Here is a 17,869-nt window from a genome sequence, read left to right as displayed (position 1 = left end):
CGTGCTATCTGTGTTTGCATTTTTCTTCCCTATGCTTTTACATTTCATTTTACTACTGTATTTATATGAATATGTGTTAGAGTAGCTTGTTTGTTTATCTGCTCGCATTTACACTACTCCACACTTAGAATTAAGTTAGTGTAAAATCTATCGAGCCATAACTTTGATTTGGGGGTCTAAACAGCTCATGTTTTTAACACATTTTCGAGCTTTCAACCACCACCACACCACAGACCATAGCCCACAGCAGGAAAAAAAACAAAACAAAAAAAACAAAACAAAAAAAAAAAAAAAAACAAAACAAAAAAAAAAAAAAACAAAATAAAAAAAAAAAAAAAAAAAAAACAAAAAAAAAAAAAAACAAAAACAAAAAAAAACAAAAAACAAAAAACAGAACAAAACAAAAAAAAAACATTAAAAAAAAAACAAAAAACATAAAAACATTAAAAAAAACAAAAAAAAAAACAAAAAACAAAAAAAAAAAAAAAAAAAAACAAAACAAAACAAAAATTGCTAATCGACGCCCATAGCCCAACAACCCACTGATGAACCCAACCACCTACCGATGCCGATCAACCCACACAACCACAACCACCACCACACCACAGCCCACAACAGAAAAATAAAATAAAATAAAATAAAATAAAATAAAATAAAAGTGTTGATCGGTGCCCACAGCCCAGCCACCCACCGATGAACCCAACCACCTACCGATGCTGATCTACCCACACAACCACAACCACCACCACACCATAGCCCACAGCAGGAAAAAAAACAAAAAAACAAAACAAAACAAAAAAACAAAAAACAAAACAAAAAAAAAAAAAACAAAACAAAAAACAAAAAACAAAACAAAAAGTGCTGATCGGGTCCCACAACCTAGCCACCCACCGATGAACCCAACCACCTACCGACGTCGATCTACCCACACAAAAAGTGCTGATCGGCGGCGACGTTGATGATGAAATGAGAGTGAATGAGCTTGAGAGACTGGAGTTGAGAGATGAGCTTCAGAGATAAGGAGATGAGATGAGAGTGAATGAGAGCGAGAGAGAGAGAGTGACGGTATGTATTATTTTAACCACCGGGGGATTAAAATTTTTTTTTTTTTTTTTAGCTGTCATGAACAGTGCACATCTATTTATAGATGTGCACTATAGCAGTGGAGCTAAAAAAAATAGATTTAGCTCCACTATTGCAGCATGGTTTTTTGTGATTGAGAGCTAAAAAATACCATTATACCTATATAGCACCACTGCTGTGAGTACTCTTACTCATGTAAAAGTTATTTTTTGTACATCCATAGGCCTGGTTGCTGCATAAACGCTCCAAATTGGTCTCACCTTGATGATTGATACATCCTACTTTCTAGTTTCTTAGACATTTTCTTCTTTATAGATAAAGTGTAGACAATAGGAAAAAAAAAAAAAAAAAGGCCACATGCACTTTATGGCCAGAAGATTATCCTCTTTGCAAATAATTAACTAAACTAGGTGCAATGGGCATTTTGTGATGCGTAGATAATCATTAATCACCTTACATGCAACTTTTCTTTGCAATAGCTTTTAGCTAAATTTGTCTCAAATATTGGTTTTTAGTTTTTTTTTTTTTTTTAATTATTATTGAGTAATAATGAATAAACATTTTGGTTTCAATCTCCTAATCCCTTCTCTAACTCAAGTTGTTTATCAGATTTCGATAGATGGTAATAAGTCCTCAAAATTCTAGATTGGGGCTTACTGGTTTAACAAAATAAGTTGGATTGATGGATCAGCCAGATAGTCCAGATGGCGAGTTGATAAGATACAGCCTACAGGGTATGTCTTTCTTTCTCCAAAATTGCAAATGAAATAGCTTATAGTTGCATACCATCTCATGTAATTTTTGACATTGCTTTTCATCAGTTAATTTTCTTTCTATTCTATTTTTTTGTGATGTCAGTGGAATGACCAACAAGTGATTCCGGCCAATATGACTCTTGAAGTTTCTGAAATATTTAGTCGAGAGTTAACAAGGGTAATTGTGCTTGTTTCCTTTTGCATCATTGTTTTAAGCTTCATACAATGAAATTGGCAGGTGGCAGTGCATTGATGCAAGTTCACTGTTTGGCTTAACCTCCTTCTGTATGAAACTCTGAGGGCTGCCATTATACATTGATTCCCACACGTGCTAATGCATATTTTGATGTCAAAATAATTAAAACTAGTCGATAAACCGTGCGATGCACGGGAAAGTTTTGCAAAATATATATATTATATTATGATACATATTTAAATTATATGCAATTACAATAATCTCATTTCTCATGTTCAAACCCATGCAATAATAAAAACACTAATAAGAAATGTTGTATTAAAAAAAAAATGACAAAAATCACAAAACCAAAACCAAAAAAACAAACTCACTTTTAAGGAAGTCAACTCTTTGAAGAACTGGAACAATTAGGACATGTGGCATATGAAGAAACTTTCACTTGTCAAACTATTGAATTCCATTAAGCAAAAACATATTAAGCAAAGAAGTTAACAATACCAAACCCAAAATCCAAACCCACTTTTGAGATCTTAATTAGGCAGTGAAGACCCTTTCCGCATTTGATGTTACAAAGATTGCATCTTAATTTATTGAGCTTCCTTTGCTTCAAGAAAACAGGAAGGTTTGCAACGGTCATGAATATCAGTAACTGAATTTCGGTGCATATCAGTCCGTAGGAAAGTTGTCATAACAATCATTGCCATTGTTGTAAGCTAAAAGAAGAAAACAAAAGAAAAAGTTTATATTACTCATATTTGGGTATAATGAAATTTGATAAAGAAAAGAAAGTTCTAAAAAATACTATAAAGCTCATCTTACTTGAATGAACTTGAAAATGTAGACAAACGAATTCCTATTCATGAGCAAGAATTCTCTTGACAAGCAAGCTTTCACCAGCTCTGCCTTTTTGACACCATACTTTCTTATTAAAATCGACTTCCAAAAAGAGTCTAACTTACTAAATAAGTTTGAACGTGTGCTATCCAGCTGAAAATTTTCTGAAATTGTACTGTTTGGCAAATTTTGCCAAAGTTTGCTAGAGAGGTTTTCTCTATTATTTTGTGTAGAACTTAAGTTTCATGGAAGAGTTGCAGTAATTGTGTGTTATAGATTCTGATTCTACACACATGCATCAGTTTAGGTTGTTTGATTAAGTGTAGAATAATTATGGCTGTGATTTATCAATTGCTGCTTTTAAGTTGTTGATGATATAGGTTTAAGATTTTAGATTGTAAAAGTTAATTTATGAATTTATATATTGGTGCAGCTACCACTGGGACAAAGAAAGCTGTTTCAAGCAGCACTACTAACCGAGAACCTTGCTCGTAAGTATATTTATATATAAGATTTTTGCTTCCGTTCCATATATTTCGGAGGAAACATTTTTTTGTATTTTATGTTATTTGATAGAGTGAAAAATAAAATAAAAATTTGATTTAAAAACAAAACAAAACTTTCCACGCGCATGTTCAGATATATATATACACACGCTAGAAATATATTATAATTTAGAAATATATGTATGTGTTCTTTGAGTCAGTTTTGACTTTTGAGAGAGACGATGACTCTGTATGTATGCATGTGGATTGCGTGATATTTTTGGTTTCTATGAATAATTCATATTATAAAATTGTTGAATAATCAGAGATGGAAATTGATGGCAAACCAAAAAAACTAAGCTGGAGGGATTTGGAAGTCTTAACCGACTCCTTTTGCAAAGAAAACTTCATTGTAAATGTTCAATTTGGCAAACTCTACCGCGGAAAAACCCCAGATGCTCAAGAGCTTACTGTCAAAATTTGGTAGCTTCCTCCTGACGACGTATGTACCATCGCACTTGGCGACGGTGCTATTGTTGACAGATTGGAGGTACTACAAATTATCTATCTATCTAACCATTTATTGTATTTTACAAGAATGTGTATTGAGTTGAGATTATAATCATATCTTTCAGCGTGAGCTCTTTGTTTTGACAAATCCGGATCTCGGAAATCACCCCAATTTGGTGAAGTTGATACGGTATTGCTGTGAAGATCAAGGTTCCCATTATGGTGTTGTCTATGATGTTAGATCAAAGGATTCTCTTCTCAACCTTATCGAAAAAGGTAGCAGAGCTCATGTGGTTTCTATAAACCATGATTATGAAATTAAGTCACTGATGTCTTGTCTTGTTGAAAAATTGCAGATGATTTTACTTGGACCCAGAGAATGCAGGCGGCTCTCGGAGTTGCTCGTGTGCTTGAGCATTTGCATGAACGGAATTACCTGGTTTGCAATGTTCACCCTGCTCATGTCATTCTTGATCAGGTTAGCATTGGCGTTGTGATCATGAATTCTCAATTAACTTTATAGCTCTAGCCACAATTCTTTAATTTTCAAAAGTTTTATGAAGTCTTGCATAATCCAATGGCTCTGCAGGATTCCAATCCAGTGTTACTTGACTTTAGTCTGCGACCTGATCGTACCATTGTGAAACGGTATCCATGCACTGTATATTACGGTTATGATAGCTATGTTGATCCACTTTTTGTTCACAATGGTATATCCCTTTATGTTTTATTTTTTAATTCATATTTTAATGTTTTGAACTTGTTTAAGTTTACTGCGTCTGCGTAATTACTGGACATAATACTGATGTTATTATATGCACTGTGAACTGCTTGACTACCGTGAAGACAAGCTATATGCTGAACTGATTGGCAATATGATTATCTGTGTTTTTATGCATGGACTAGAAAATTGGCCCCTTAAAAGTGCTTTGGCAGAAGTCCCTAATTGTCACTTTTGTGGGAAGGGCTATTTGTCTAATAAGTGGGTAAAGGAAACAATTTTGGGAGAGTCAACCGACATCATAAGTGGTAGGCCATAGGCAGTGGGTTGCGAAGTTGTAAAAAATTTACCTAAGGCTTTTTGTTCTGTTTCTCTAGTCTAAGCTATAATTGTTTTACAATAAACAAGTGTTATCTGTTTCAAGTAGCTGCCCTTATTCAGGTATTGCTTTAAATTTTTCCATTCCTCTTGAAGCTATTGATAAATGTGTGAAAAAATACTACTGTGAATGCTTGTGGTGATATTTTAGTGAATTTATAGGCATTGCATCTCTTAGTTGTGCTAATGTTCGTGTTACTCATGGTCACTGTAATTTTTGGGTCAATGCTTGCAATGTTAACATTTCTGTGTTTACTGTAGTGGAGTTGCTTGGATGTAAGAGTCTTATGGAATTGCAGTTTTACTTCACTCTTTTTTTCCCTATGGTTATTCCATACAAAATTTTTCTTTTCCTTCTCTTTTTCCTGATCAGTTGTTCTTACAAACTTTTTCTATAATAGGTTTTTGCCTTTTTGGGTGAAGAGAACCGATGTCTTTTCATTTGGTATTGTACTTTTAGTGCTCATTACTAAATTTGTCTTTGATCAATCCAAGTGCCGAGCTGCTAGTGAATTTCCTGCAGGATGGGCATAGAGACAGTACAAGCAGAAGTTGAATTCTAGCTCACAACCAGTTGGCTGTTTACTTGTTCATAAGAGCTTTGACGGTGCACCAGATTTTGATGTTCGAGATGGAGTGGCAATTACAAAGCTGGCAGTGCACTGTGTGGACTTGTATGAAAGTAAACGCCCTACAATGACACAAATTGTTAATTATCTGCAGGGTATACCTCTTTTCTCTGCGAATTTTGGTGATGCTATACTGCGGGGAGATTTATTAGATGAATGGGACACACAATCTACAGAAGCAACTGCTGGGAAGAAATAAAAACAGTAATGCAGAGAATGAAAGGATGTCTTTTTTGCCGTTGTTTGATCATGAAGACTAACTAAATGGGAGAAAAAGAGAATATTAGTGCATCAAACGAAACACTGGTAGATCCAATTGGGATTTTTCTTTCTTGACAACCCAAAAGCTGTAAAGTTTACTTTTATGCGGGTTTGAATCAAATGTTATTTTTCTCTCTGGACACCGATTGAGGATAAACATAACTGAATGATGTCTTCTAGTTTTTCTTCCATTCTGTTAATGAACTTTGCAGCGAATGCAGTTGGTAGGCTATGTTCAAATTTAAAGGAAGATATATGCTTAGGTTCTATGTTCCAAGATAGTTGACTTGCATTTTGGTTGCCCTGTTGGATTTATTGATGTTACGCCTTATGAAAGTCTACTTCTAAACTAATTGGTTTTGTGGTCATCTTTTTGGCAACATGAAAATAGCTGTTAAGTTCTGTTGGGTATACTAAACACAAGAGGGGTGCTTCATCAGAGATTCTTTCTCGTTAAGTTGGATCTATTACGTCGAGAAATGGTTAAGGTCAGGGCGTCGATTTTTGACAGACCTGCATGCAAAACAAGAGTTCAATCATTTGTTTTGTCTAACCATAGAAAGGTGGCTTTTTGCTTATCTTGCACAACATTTTCGGTAATAAAAAAATAAAAATAAAAAAAGGATATCATATATGTTCGCCTAGATTACAATAATAAATTTAAACAATTTCTTGTTATGGGAATGAGAATTGGAAATTTTCCAAAATATTGAGGACTATTAATTAAGATCTTAGACTTCCATAGATATGATAGTATTTCAAATCAATGACGTTTTATTATTAAGTCAAAACACCAATTAATTAAGATCTTAGATTGCTACTATAGTTTTTTTTATTCATTATTATTTTTGAGAGATTATAAAAATGAAAAATAAGTCATTTTATAAGCAAGAAAGCATCACCTATATATAAATATTTAATTAGGTAGATGAAGAGGATAAAAATATAGCCTGACGGACCTCCATTAAATGGGCTTGACGGATCCATGTCCATGAGCCGATAGAGGGCAAGCCCAACTTTTGCGAAGGTTTGTTATGGATAGATATAGTAAAAACCCTAGATGGGAAATACTTGCGACACACACTTAATCACCATAGAATCCGAAGGTAAACGGAATCCTAGCACGAAAAGGATTCCGGAAGATACGCGCATTAAGAAAGATCTTCTCTACAAGGAAATGTCTTGTCCATCACGTTTGGGACTATTCAAGAGGATTCCTATAAGAAAAAAACTTCTACACCAAGGAAGAGATGCCAACCTTCTACTACTATAAAAGCCTCAATGCCTTCACAAATCGAGATACACATAATTTACCCTTTTCTAGTACTCTAGAGTTGTGAGAATAGTTCTAACTTGACCTTCGAAGGGTATTCGGCTGACACCACACCGGTGCTCTCTGTTAGGTCTTCTCTCTTTTCTATGCAGATATCGTTACGAGCTTGCAAGGATCGTGTAGCTCACTGGTGATATTTACGGCATCATCAGTTGGCGCCTTCTGTGAGAAATATCGTAACTGCAGCTTGTAAGCCATACAAACGCTACCCGGACAAAGGGCTGCATGGTACTTACACGCTTGATGGCGACCACCAACAACATTCAGGAAGACGAGCCACAACCTACTGCCCTAGAGAGACAGGTCCTAACCCTTACAGCAGTAGTGGAGCACCTCACCAAAAAAAACCAGACCTTAGAGGAACAGCTACGACAGAAGAACGCGATGATGGGAAACCAAGAAGAAGATCAAGAAGGTGCCAGTGCTAATCGCAGGAACCAAGAGAGACCGGAGGGTAGTAGCGCCCCAAGTAGACCGGAGCGACAAAACATAAGGCTCCCAACCCTCATGGATACAGCTCCAGCTATTATCGTGGAGATGCAGGCAATGAAGGAGCAGATAGAAGTTATGATAAACGCCCTTAAGGGACGAGTATCCAGCGATCTTGACAACCTAACGCATAAATTCCGCATGCCACATATAGACAGTTACGACGGAGTCAAGCACCCTTTAGATCATTTGGAGACCTTCAAGACCTTGATGCACCTTCAAGGAGTTGCAGACAAAATCATGTGTAGGGCCTTCCCTACAACGCTGAAGGGTGCTGTGAAAATTTGGTTCAGTCGGTTAACGCCTAGCTTTATCAGTACTTTCAAGGAGCTAAGTGCCCAGTTCACTTCGCACTTCATTAGAGGGCACAGATACAAGAAGTCTACTGCATGTCTGATGAACATTAAGTAGCAGGAGGACGAGACGCTAAGGTCCTACATAACTCGTTTCAACAAGGAGGCCCTCTCAATTGACGAGGCGGATGACAAGATACTCGTGGCAGCATTCACTAATGAGTTACAAAAGGGTTAGTTCCTGTATTTTCTGTACAAGAACGATTCAAAGACCATGTCGAATGTGCTTTACAGGGCCACCAAGTATATGAAAACGGAAGACGCACTGCTGGCCCACGAGGATAAGCCCAAAAAAAGGAAAAGACAAGAGGATACACGGCAGGATAGGGGGCTCAAGGTGGCTAGGACCGGAGAACGACAGGATGATAGACGCTCCAAACCCCCCACCGAGAGATTCACAAGCTGCCCCAATAGATCAGGTCTTAATGCAGATCAAAGACAAAGAAGCCCTGACTTTCCCAAGCAAGTTGAAGGGAGATCCTAGCAAGAGGCCAAGGGACAAGTACTACCGCTTCCATCGCGACCATGGGCACGACACAACTGACTGCTACAATCTAAAACAGCAGATAGAGGCCCTTATAAGACAGGGGAAGCTATAAAAGTTCGTTAGCTAGGAAAGAACGGATCTACCCTAAGAGCAGGCCCTGCAACGGGAGAATGAGCGCCCAAGGCCGCACATTGGAGACATAAGGATGATTGTAGGGGGCACGGCAACTTCTGGGTCGTCCAAAAAATTCTAGAAGACCTACCTGAGAATGCTCCAGAACGTCCAGCTTACAGGCACTGTACCCAAAATGGCACGGATCGACAACCCCATCATCAGATTTTCAGAAGAAGATGCTCGAAGGCAGCACCACCCGCATAACGACACACTTGTTGTCAGCCTAAGTGTAGGAGACTACAATATGCACCGAGTTCTGGTCGACAACTACAGTTCGGCAGACATCCTGTATTACCTAGCTTTTCAGCAGATGAGGATTGATAGAGAACAGTTGGTCCTAGTTAATGCCCCTCTAGTTGGTTTTGGAGGGATGAAAGTGTTCCCCATCGATGCCGTCACATTGTCAGTAACGGTGGGTGATTACCCCTAGCAAATCACTAAGGAAGTAACATTCTTGGTGGTCGATTGTTCGTCCGCTTACAATGCCATTCTCGAACGACCCACCCTCAACTCATAGAAGGCTGTAACTTCAACCTACCATTTAATGATCAAATTCCCAACGGATTATGGAGTAGGAGAACTGCGAGGAAATCAGGTGGCAGTGCGAGAATGCTATATTGCTATGCTAGAGATGGACGATCATCAGCAAACAATGTGCATAGGAGAACAACAGACAGTAGTAGAGCCAGTTGAAGAATTAGAAGAAGTGATCCTTGATGACTCAAGGCCAAAATGAACTACTAGAGTGGGTACACTGGCAAGCTGGCCGGTACACCAAGAGCTCACGGCATTCCTAAGAGACAATCAGGACGTGTTCGCCTAGAGTCACGAGGACATGCCAGGAATCGACCCCTCAATCATGGTTCATAAGCTGAATGTATCACCCTCATTTTCCCCAATCTGGCAGAAGAAATGAGTATTTGCTCAAGAGCAGGACAAAGCCATTGCCAAGGAAGTACAAAAGTTGCTTGAAGCAGATTTCATCTGAGAAGTGTACTACCCCGATTGGTTGGCAAACGTAGTCATGGTTAAAAAGGCCAATGGAAAATGGAGGATGTGCGTAGACTTCAAGGACCTCAATAAGGCCTGCCCCAAAGACAGCTATCCACTCCCTCGGATAAATACTTTGGTAGACTCAACCGCAAGACACCAGTTTTTGAGCTTCATGGACGCTTTCTCGGGCTATAACCAGATTAAGATGGAAGAAGCTGATCAAGAGAAGACCTCTTTTTTCACCAGCCAGGGACTGTTCTGTTACAAGGTGATGCCATTCGAACTCAAAAATGCTGGAGCAACATACCACAGATTAATGAATAAGATGTTCATGCACCAGATTAGGAGGAACGTACGAGTTTATATTGATGACCTGTTGGTAAAGAGCCTACACGAAGATGATCACCTAGGCGACCTCCGTGAGACCTTTGACACCCTCCAGTCATATAACATGAAGCTGAATCCAGGCAAGTGCGCGTTTGGAGTGACGGCGGGGAAATTCTTGGGCTTCATGGTATCCCAAAGAGGTATAGAGGTTAACCCGGAGAAGATACGGGCCATAATAGAGTTAGAACTGCTGAGGACGGTCAAGGAGGTGTAAAGTTTGAATGGCAAAATCGCGACCCTGAACAGGTTTGTCTCGAAAGCGACGAACAAATGTCTACCTATCTTCCGCACTCTGAGAAAATCGTTTGAGTGGACGAATGAATGCCAGATGGTGTTTGACAACTTAAAGGCATATCTTTCATCTCCCCCGTTGCTCAGTCCATTCAAGCCAAGAGAAGAGCTATACCTATATTTAACTGTTTCACAAGCCGCTGTTAGCACAGCTTTGGTGAGAGAGGAAGATGGATCTCAAATACCAATCTACTTTACAAGCCAAGCGCTCCGAGAAGCAGAAGAGAGGTACCCTCAGATGGAGAAGTTGGCCTTCGCATTGATAACCGTAGCGCGAAAACTCAAATCGTACTTCCAAGCACATACCATCGTTGTCTTGACGGACAAGCCCTTAAGAAGAGCCATGAGTAGCCCCAAGGCTGCAGGATGAATGGATTTGTGGGTAGTGGAGCTTAGCGAGTTTAACATACAATACCGTCTGTGAACGACTATAATAGGGCAAGTAGTGGCTGACTTCATCACCGAATTCACCCTCAGAGACGGCCAGGGGGCAAAGGAGACACGATAGTGGAATATTTATACGGACGGATCTTCAAATAGACGAGCAGGAGAGGCCGGCGTGGTGATCCAAATCCCGAAGGGGGATAAGATCGAGTGCATGATCTGACTAGATTTCCCCACAACCAACAACGAGGCAGAATATGAAGACTCGGTGGCAGGGCTAGACCTCGCAAAGGCTGCAGGTGCTGAAAACATGGTCGTGCATTGCGACTTACAAGTAGTAACAAGTCAGATTAAGGGTGGCTACGAGTATAAGAATGAAAGGATGAAGAGGTATCTAGAAGAAGTGAAGAATCGGATCGACAGCCTCGAAGTCAGATTCGTTCAAATCCCAAGGGGGGAAAACGAATGCGCCGACCAACTAGCAAAAGCAGCCTCGATAGAATTTATACTTGTCCCCAAACAGGTATTGTCATTTGTCCAAGTCTCCTCGCTTATTGATGACGGAACAAATGTGCAGAAAGTAAATTATGAAAGCAATTGGACTACGCCATTGATATCATACTTGAAGACTGGCATTTTACAAGACGGGAATGATGTTGCTAGGAAATTAAAGGTCCAAGCATCACGATTTGTACTGATAAAAGATGTTTTATACAAAAGAGGGTTCTCTCAATCATACCTTTGGTGTCTATGCCACGAGGAAGCAGATTACGTAATAAGAGAAGTCCACGAGGGTATCTACAAAAACCACTCGGGGGCACGGTCATTAGTGCACAAGTTAATCCGAGCAGGATACCATTGGCCTACAATGCTGAAAGACACACAGGCTTATGTGAAGGCCTGCGACAAGTGTCAAAGGTTCAGTAATCTCACCAGGCAACCATCCGAAGAACTGACCCCCATGTCGGCCCCTTTGCCCTTTGCTCAATGGGGACTAGATATCATGGACCCCTTCCCAACAGCAATTAGGCAACTAAAGTTTCTATTGGTTGGTATTGACTACTTCACTTAGTGGGTGGAAGCAGAAGCCCTAGCCACTATCATAGAGAAGAACATTAGAAATTTTGTTTGGAGGAATATCGTCTGCAGGTACGGGATACCCAGAGTGCTTGTCTCCGACAACGGAAAGCAATTCGACAACAGTGTATTTAGGGACTTCTGTTCGGAGCTAGGTATCAAGAATCACTACTCGTCGACCGCCCACCCACAGACCAATGGACAAGTTGAAGTCACGAACCGATCCTTGCTCAAGATCATCAAGACCCGGCTCGAGGGGGCAAAGGGTATCTGGCCGGATGAGCTACCAAGCGTTCTATAGGCATACCGAACTACAGCAAGAACACCCACTGGAGAAATGCCATTCAGACTAGCATACGGAAGTGAAGCTGTCATCCCAGCAGAAGTAGGGCTTACAAGCTATCGAGTGGGGAACTACGACGGGGATAAGATCGAAGAAGCCATATGCCTTTAGCTCGACCTAGTAGATGAAGTACAAGTGATGCAAAGCAAAGGATGGCGCAATATCAGAATCTCATGGCGAAACACTACAACTCCAATGTCAGGCATCGGGATTTTCAGGTTGGAGATCTTGTACTACGGAAGGTAATGGGCGCTACTAGAGATCCTTCACAAGGAAAGCTCGGTCCTAACTGGGAACGACCCTACAGGATCGCATCATAGCAGAGGAAGGGCACCTACCATCTCGAGACGCTGGACCGGCGAAGGTAGCACCTACGGAAATACTACCAGTAGTGATGAAGAAGAACGACACTTTTTTCCAGTTTATTTAGTTTTTACTACAACTACGAGTTTTACTTAGACAATTTTTGCTACAATACTTTAAGTTTCTTTTTAAGCCCAAGGGGGCAAGTACTTTTCTACAAACACTTTTTTTTTTTTTAAAGAAGAAGAAGAATATTCAGACACATCTACGTCTTTTCTGCCTGAATTCTCATAAAGTCCATAGAGTGAACGGATCATTCCAGAAGGATGAAAATTCCAAGTCCACAAAATTGGATGGATATAGACAAAGTCTGGATACCGGATGGATCATCCCAGGAGGATGGATATTCTAAGTCCACAAAAGTGGACGGGTAAAAAGCTAAGTCCAGAGACTGGACTGATCATCCTAAGAAGATGGAAATTCTAAGTCCACAAAAGTGGACAGGTATAAACTAAAGTCCAGAGACTGGACGGATCATCCTAGGGGGGTGAAAAATTCCAAGTCTAAAATGGACAATATAAACTACCTAGTTCATGAAGTGGACAGTTCATCCATACAGGATGCAAATTCTATTTAAAATGGACGGATCGTCTAGAAAAATCAAAACTTTAGTCCTTTTGGTGGACGGACCATCCTTGAATATTAAGCCTATAAGGTGAACGGTCCATCCAGGGCAATGGAAATTTATAGAGAAAAGGGTGGACGAACTGTCCATTAAGGATAAAAGTCTAACCGAGTCTGTAAGAAGAACAGTCCCTCTAGACGTTAAGACGGATGCAACTTAAAATTCCATAACACAATGTGGACAGACACATTTTGGAAGTTAGGTTTTAACCCAATGGCCATAAAATTAAAGGCCTCACATAGTAGGCAAGTCGAATGAAAAACGAACCAATACATTCATAGCAACCATGAAACAAGCAATTAAACCAAAATGGGCAGATAGAAATATAAAACCCTTGAAGGGGAAATTGTTTAACATGAACATAGTGACGGATAAAATTAAGGGATTGTTTTCCCAACTTACAAAAAAAATAATAATAATAATAAATAAATAAATCTACTCCTGAGGATCTGCGTCCTTCCCTTGACGGGTGTCATCTGCCACAATTTGAACTTGACCTTGGGCATTCTGGGCCAGAGTTGACTCTTCGTCGCCTTCAGTTGCATCCTCAGCAAAAAGGTCGTCAGTACCCTCTGAGGCGACGGGCATGACGGAGGTTTGAGCTTGGTCCTCAACTTTAATGTTTAAAACATCCAGGTCAAGGTAGGCCATCTTAACCTGATGAAGGGCATCATCAAAACCCTGCAGGAAAGAGTCTCCTAGCTCTGACAGCAAGGCGCCGGAGTCATGGTACTCACGTATCACCACCTCCTTAGCCTGACAAAGCCTATCCTTCAGGTCCTGTACCTCCTTGTCCTTACCCTCAAGGGCCTTTTTCACCTCTTCCATGCTCAGCTCAAGATCTTTTCTTACCCTCTCCGAAAGTTCAAACTTTTTCTCCATTTTGGATTTCCAACTTTGTAGCTAGTTCAACTCATCCTCCATCTGCTCTGCCTTTGCCCGTACACGTTCCAGGGCTGTCTCGTGTGTAAGACACCATCCCATCAGCCCTTTCATCATAACCATTACCTGAAAAACAAGAAAAAAGGGAGTTAGATGGAAAGCCAACTGGAAAGGACGGACATAAAGGTGACAGGCTAGATTACCTGAGCGATTGCAAAAATACCCATCTCCCCCATGGCTTCCGTGGAGTGGTTGCCTAGGTCCTCATAATCCTCCAACGAAATGATGGACGAGAGCTGCTCCAAGGCATGTTTAGAATCTTCGCAGAGGAGGATGGGCGGCTTCTCTTAATTGGTGGACGGAGCCTTCATAGGGCCTTTGCCAGCCCTGTGCTTCACTGGGGTGATCATCTTCGTACCCTCAACCATTAGCCCTACAACGGGCTCCAAAGGGACTTTGGGCTTCTTAGCAGGACGGTCCCCTTTGGGCAGCTGCTTCCCTTTTGTGGACGGGTTGCTTACGCCCGTCCCCTTGGGAGCCACGTCGTCGGCCTCCTTTTTCTTGGAACCTACGACTTAATCAGTGCTCTCCTCTTAGAGCCGTCCATTTCTGTAAAGGTGGACAAATGAAGTCAATTACTAAGTTAAAAAATGACGACCATTTAAATAGAATGAGGACGACGGACTTACGTCTTTGAATTTTTGCTTCGTATTTGATGGCTACTGGCGTTGGTTCGAGTTCGTCACAATACCAATGGATGGTATTAAGTGTAACTAATTTTTCCTAAGTCCTTTCCTCCTGCTGGGTCTTAGAAAAAATTTTCTCAAGAAAGCTAAACTCCTCAAGTTCAACTTGTGGGCGCCGTCTAACTACGAAGAAGAAGAACGGATAAAATTGTTGGAAAAGTTATAATAAACTGAACGGTTGTAAAAAGTTCACACACTAGGACGGGTGCATACTGGATGGATGCAATATGCCCCAAGTCGTGTCAACAGGCATTTGTTCCGTGTCCCCTGGATGACACATCCACTCGTCACTTTCTAGATAGAAATAGCGGCTCTTCCAATCCCTATTTGAGTTTGATGTTTCAAATATAACCTTCAACAATGGACTCCTAGGCACAAAACTATACATCTCCCTAAACTTGTCTATCTCATATGGACGGTAGCTATGAAGGAATTCCCTCACCGTCAACCTCCTGGCACCGTCAGTCATAGCACCGTACAAGACCTCCATTGCTATGAAGACCCTCCAGGTGTTTGGAGACACTTGGTTGACGGATAGGCCCAGGTATTTAAGGAGCTCACGATGAAGGGAGCTTAGTGGAAACCTAAGTCTTGCCTTCAGCATCTGTTCATACACTCCGACACCTTTTACCCCTTCATAGTAGCATTTCTCTGACTTATAAGGCAGACGGATAGGGATGTTATATGGAATTTGGAAATTATCCCTAAGAGTGTTGAAGTGTTAAAGTGTTTCTCCTTAATGGTGGACTTAAAATTATTCACCGTCCACTCCGATAGCATGATGAACTCCCTAAGTCCATCAGTACCTCTGATGGATTTTAGTGTTTGTTCCTCGTTGTCATCAGAAACCTCTTCTCGTTCAGCCATCTTCATATCCTCATTTGTTGAGGACGAGGAAGAGGCGGACGAACTCCTCTCTTCGTCTGGACTCTCTTGGTCTTTAGGACCAGACGGGTATACTTCCTCGTAGTCCGCCCCGTCACGGACAACTGACTGGTTACTTGATGCACTAGACATTGCCTACATGTGACGACAAAACCTAAGACTCTGACGGATCTAGAAATGGTGACGGGTGTATAAAGTATAGGAAAATAAAAAAATAATAAATAAATAAATAAAAAGGGGTAAAAGTATATCTGCAGGTAAAAGGGACTTGTGAAAAGAGAGTACTTATCAATTTTGTGAATGAACGGAGGAAGTGTGTTGATGATGGATATAGCAACTGAACGGAGTGGTCTCTGACAAGGATGACGGTTGCGCTCCGATAGTGTGTTTCAGCTGAAAATGGAGAAATGAGAAAGAAAGACACTGATATTTATAGAGGAAGTGCACGGAAGATGAAGCGACGCTTCGATCTGAGGTAAAATCCCATCGAAAAGCGACACGTGTCATGAGTCATAATGGCTTCCAGACAACCTGTCAGGCGTTGGCATAGTTCACGGCATCCGCATTGAAACCGTCGACCCACAGGCCTTTGAACCGTCAACCCTGGAGCCTTGAACCGTCACCCCATGGATCTTTCCACTCAAGGATGAAGAACCCATGGGGTGAAGGGGGCAACTAAAGAGGGTAAAAATATAGCCTGACGGACCTCCATTAAATGGGCTTGACGAATCCATGTCCGTGGGCCGATAAAGGGCAAGCCTAACTTGTGCAAAGGTCTATTATGGATAGATATAGCAAAAACCCTAGATGGGAAATACTTACGACACACACTTAATCACCATAGAATCCGAAGGTAAATGGAATCTTAGCACAAAGAGGATTCCGGAAGATACATGCGTTAAGGAAGATCTTCTCTACAAGGAAATGTCTTGTCCATCACGTTTGGGACTATTCAAGAGGATTCCTATAAGGAAAAGACTTCTATACCAAGGAAGAGATGCCAACTTTCTACTACTATTAAAGCCCTAATACCCTCACAAATCGAGGTATGCATAATTTACCCTTCTCTAGTACTCTAAAGTTGTGAGAATAGTTCTAACTTGACCTTTAGAGGGTATTCGGCCGGCACCACACCAGTGCTCTCTGTTAGGTCTTCTCTCTTTTCTGTGCAGATATCGTTACGAGCATGCGAGGATCATGTAGCTCACTGGTGATATTTACGGCATCATCAGTAGAGTATCCAAAAATTTCCATTTTCACTAACAATTCCTAAGTGGTAATTGAGGTATATGCACATATTTCTCTTCTTTGAAAGTTGTATATGAATTTACATTTTCCAATAGTTGCAAATTGAAGAAAAGTAAAAGTTTAAAAGTAATTATTTATGATAGTTAAATTTACATTATTTTTATTTAAGATTCAATCTCATCAAAGTTTAGCATTTATGTCAAAATATAAATAAATGGCAGATGCATTTATTTCAATGTCTAAGGTTCAAAGAATTAGTGTGTGTGTGTGTGTGTGTGTGTATATGTGTGTATAAGTTTGGAAAGTTAAAAGGTTGAATTTTTTTTTTTTTTTTACAAGATAGAATTCTACTCTATCCTAATCTAAGTCTACGTGTATATGTGTGTGAATCTCTCTCCTAGAGACTTGCATCCTGGCATTTGTCCCCCCTACACTCCATAAGCACTTATACTTATGGAGTGACTATCGCACCAATGGTGCACGGTAGTAAAAGGTTGAATTGTTGGTTATAAACCATTTCAAAAGAAAGTTTAATAATACAATTTAAGAGACCATGAATTTTAACAATAAAAATTATCTTTATATACACATAAATTAATTTTGAATTGGCCACCTAGTATATATATTAAAAAATTCAAAATAAACCTAAATTGTTAAAACATATTCATGGTCTTTGAGGGGGCAATTGCCCCTTAGTGGCTCCACCACTGTTGTTACTGCATAAATGCTAAGTAAGTATGCTAACATTGCTATGTTTGGTTGGATTAAAAAAAAAAAAAAAAAAAAAAAAAAAGAGAGAGAGAGAGAGAGAGAGAAAAGAAAAAAAAAAAAAAAAACTTCTTTTGTGTGTGTTTGGATTTAGAGGAGAATAGAAAGGAGAGAAAAGGAATAAAATATTGAGCATCATTTAAAAATTACAAAAGGAGAGAGAAGCAATCTAGTATCATAAGTTACTAG

General features: G+C 40.0%; 1 protein-coding gene across 4 annotated transcripts; it reads left to right on the top strand.

Moving 5' to 3' along the window:
- Window positions 1–3,635: 3,635 nt before the first annotated feature.
- Window positions 3,636–6,147, top strand: LOC126720401 (putative serine/threonine-protein kinase). Of its 4 annotated transcripts, XM_050422836.1 has the most exons (5): window positions 3,636–3,903; window positions 3,989–4,185; window positions 4,220–4,341; window positions 4,453–4,573; window positions 5,486–6,147. In XM_050422836.1, exons 2-5 carry the CDS (start codon window positions 4,170–4,172, stop codon window positions 5,494–5,496), a joined length of 270 nt encoding a protein of 89 aa, XP_050278793.1. In that variant the 5' UTR covers window positions 3,636–3,903; window positions 3,989–4,169; the 3' UTR covers window positions 5,497–6,147. The 4 variants fall into 4 exon arrangements, 1 of the variants encoding a protein (XP_050278793.1); XR_007653368.1 differs by lacking the exon at window positions 4,453–4,573 and having other exon boundaries at window positions 3,989–4,139; XR_007653367.1 differs by having other exon boundaries at window positions 3,638–3,903; window positions 3,989–4,139; window positions 4,453–6,147.
- The last annotated feature ends 11,722 nt before the right edge of the window (window positions 6,148–17,869 follow it).

This window comes from Quercus robur, chromosome 4 (genome assembly GCF_932294415.1).
Source record: "Quercus robur chromosome 4, dhQueRobu3.1, whole genome shotgun sequence".
Classification (NCBI taxonomy): Eukaryota; Viridiplantae; Streptophyta; class Magnoliopsida; order Fagales; family Fagaceae; genus Quercus; species Quercus robur.
This window is presented reverse-complemented; position numbering and strand designations above follow the sequence as displayed.

Excerpts from the sequence above, each read along its gene's own strand:
- LOC126720401 (XM_050422836.1), top strand. Across the intron at positions 4,342-4,452 it reads CTCATGTCATTCTTGATCAG|GATTCCAATCCAGTGTTACT; the intron begins GTTAGCATTGGC and ends ATGGCTCTGCAG.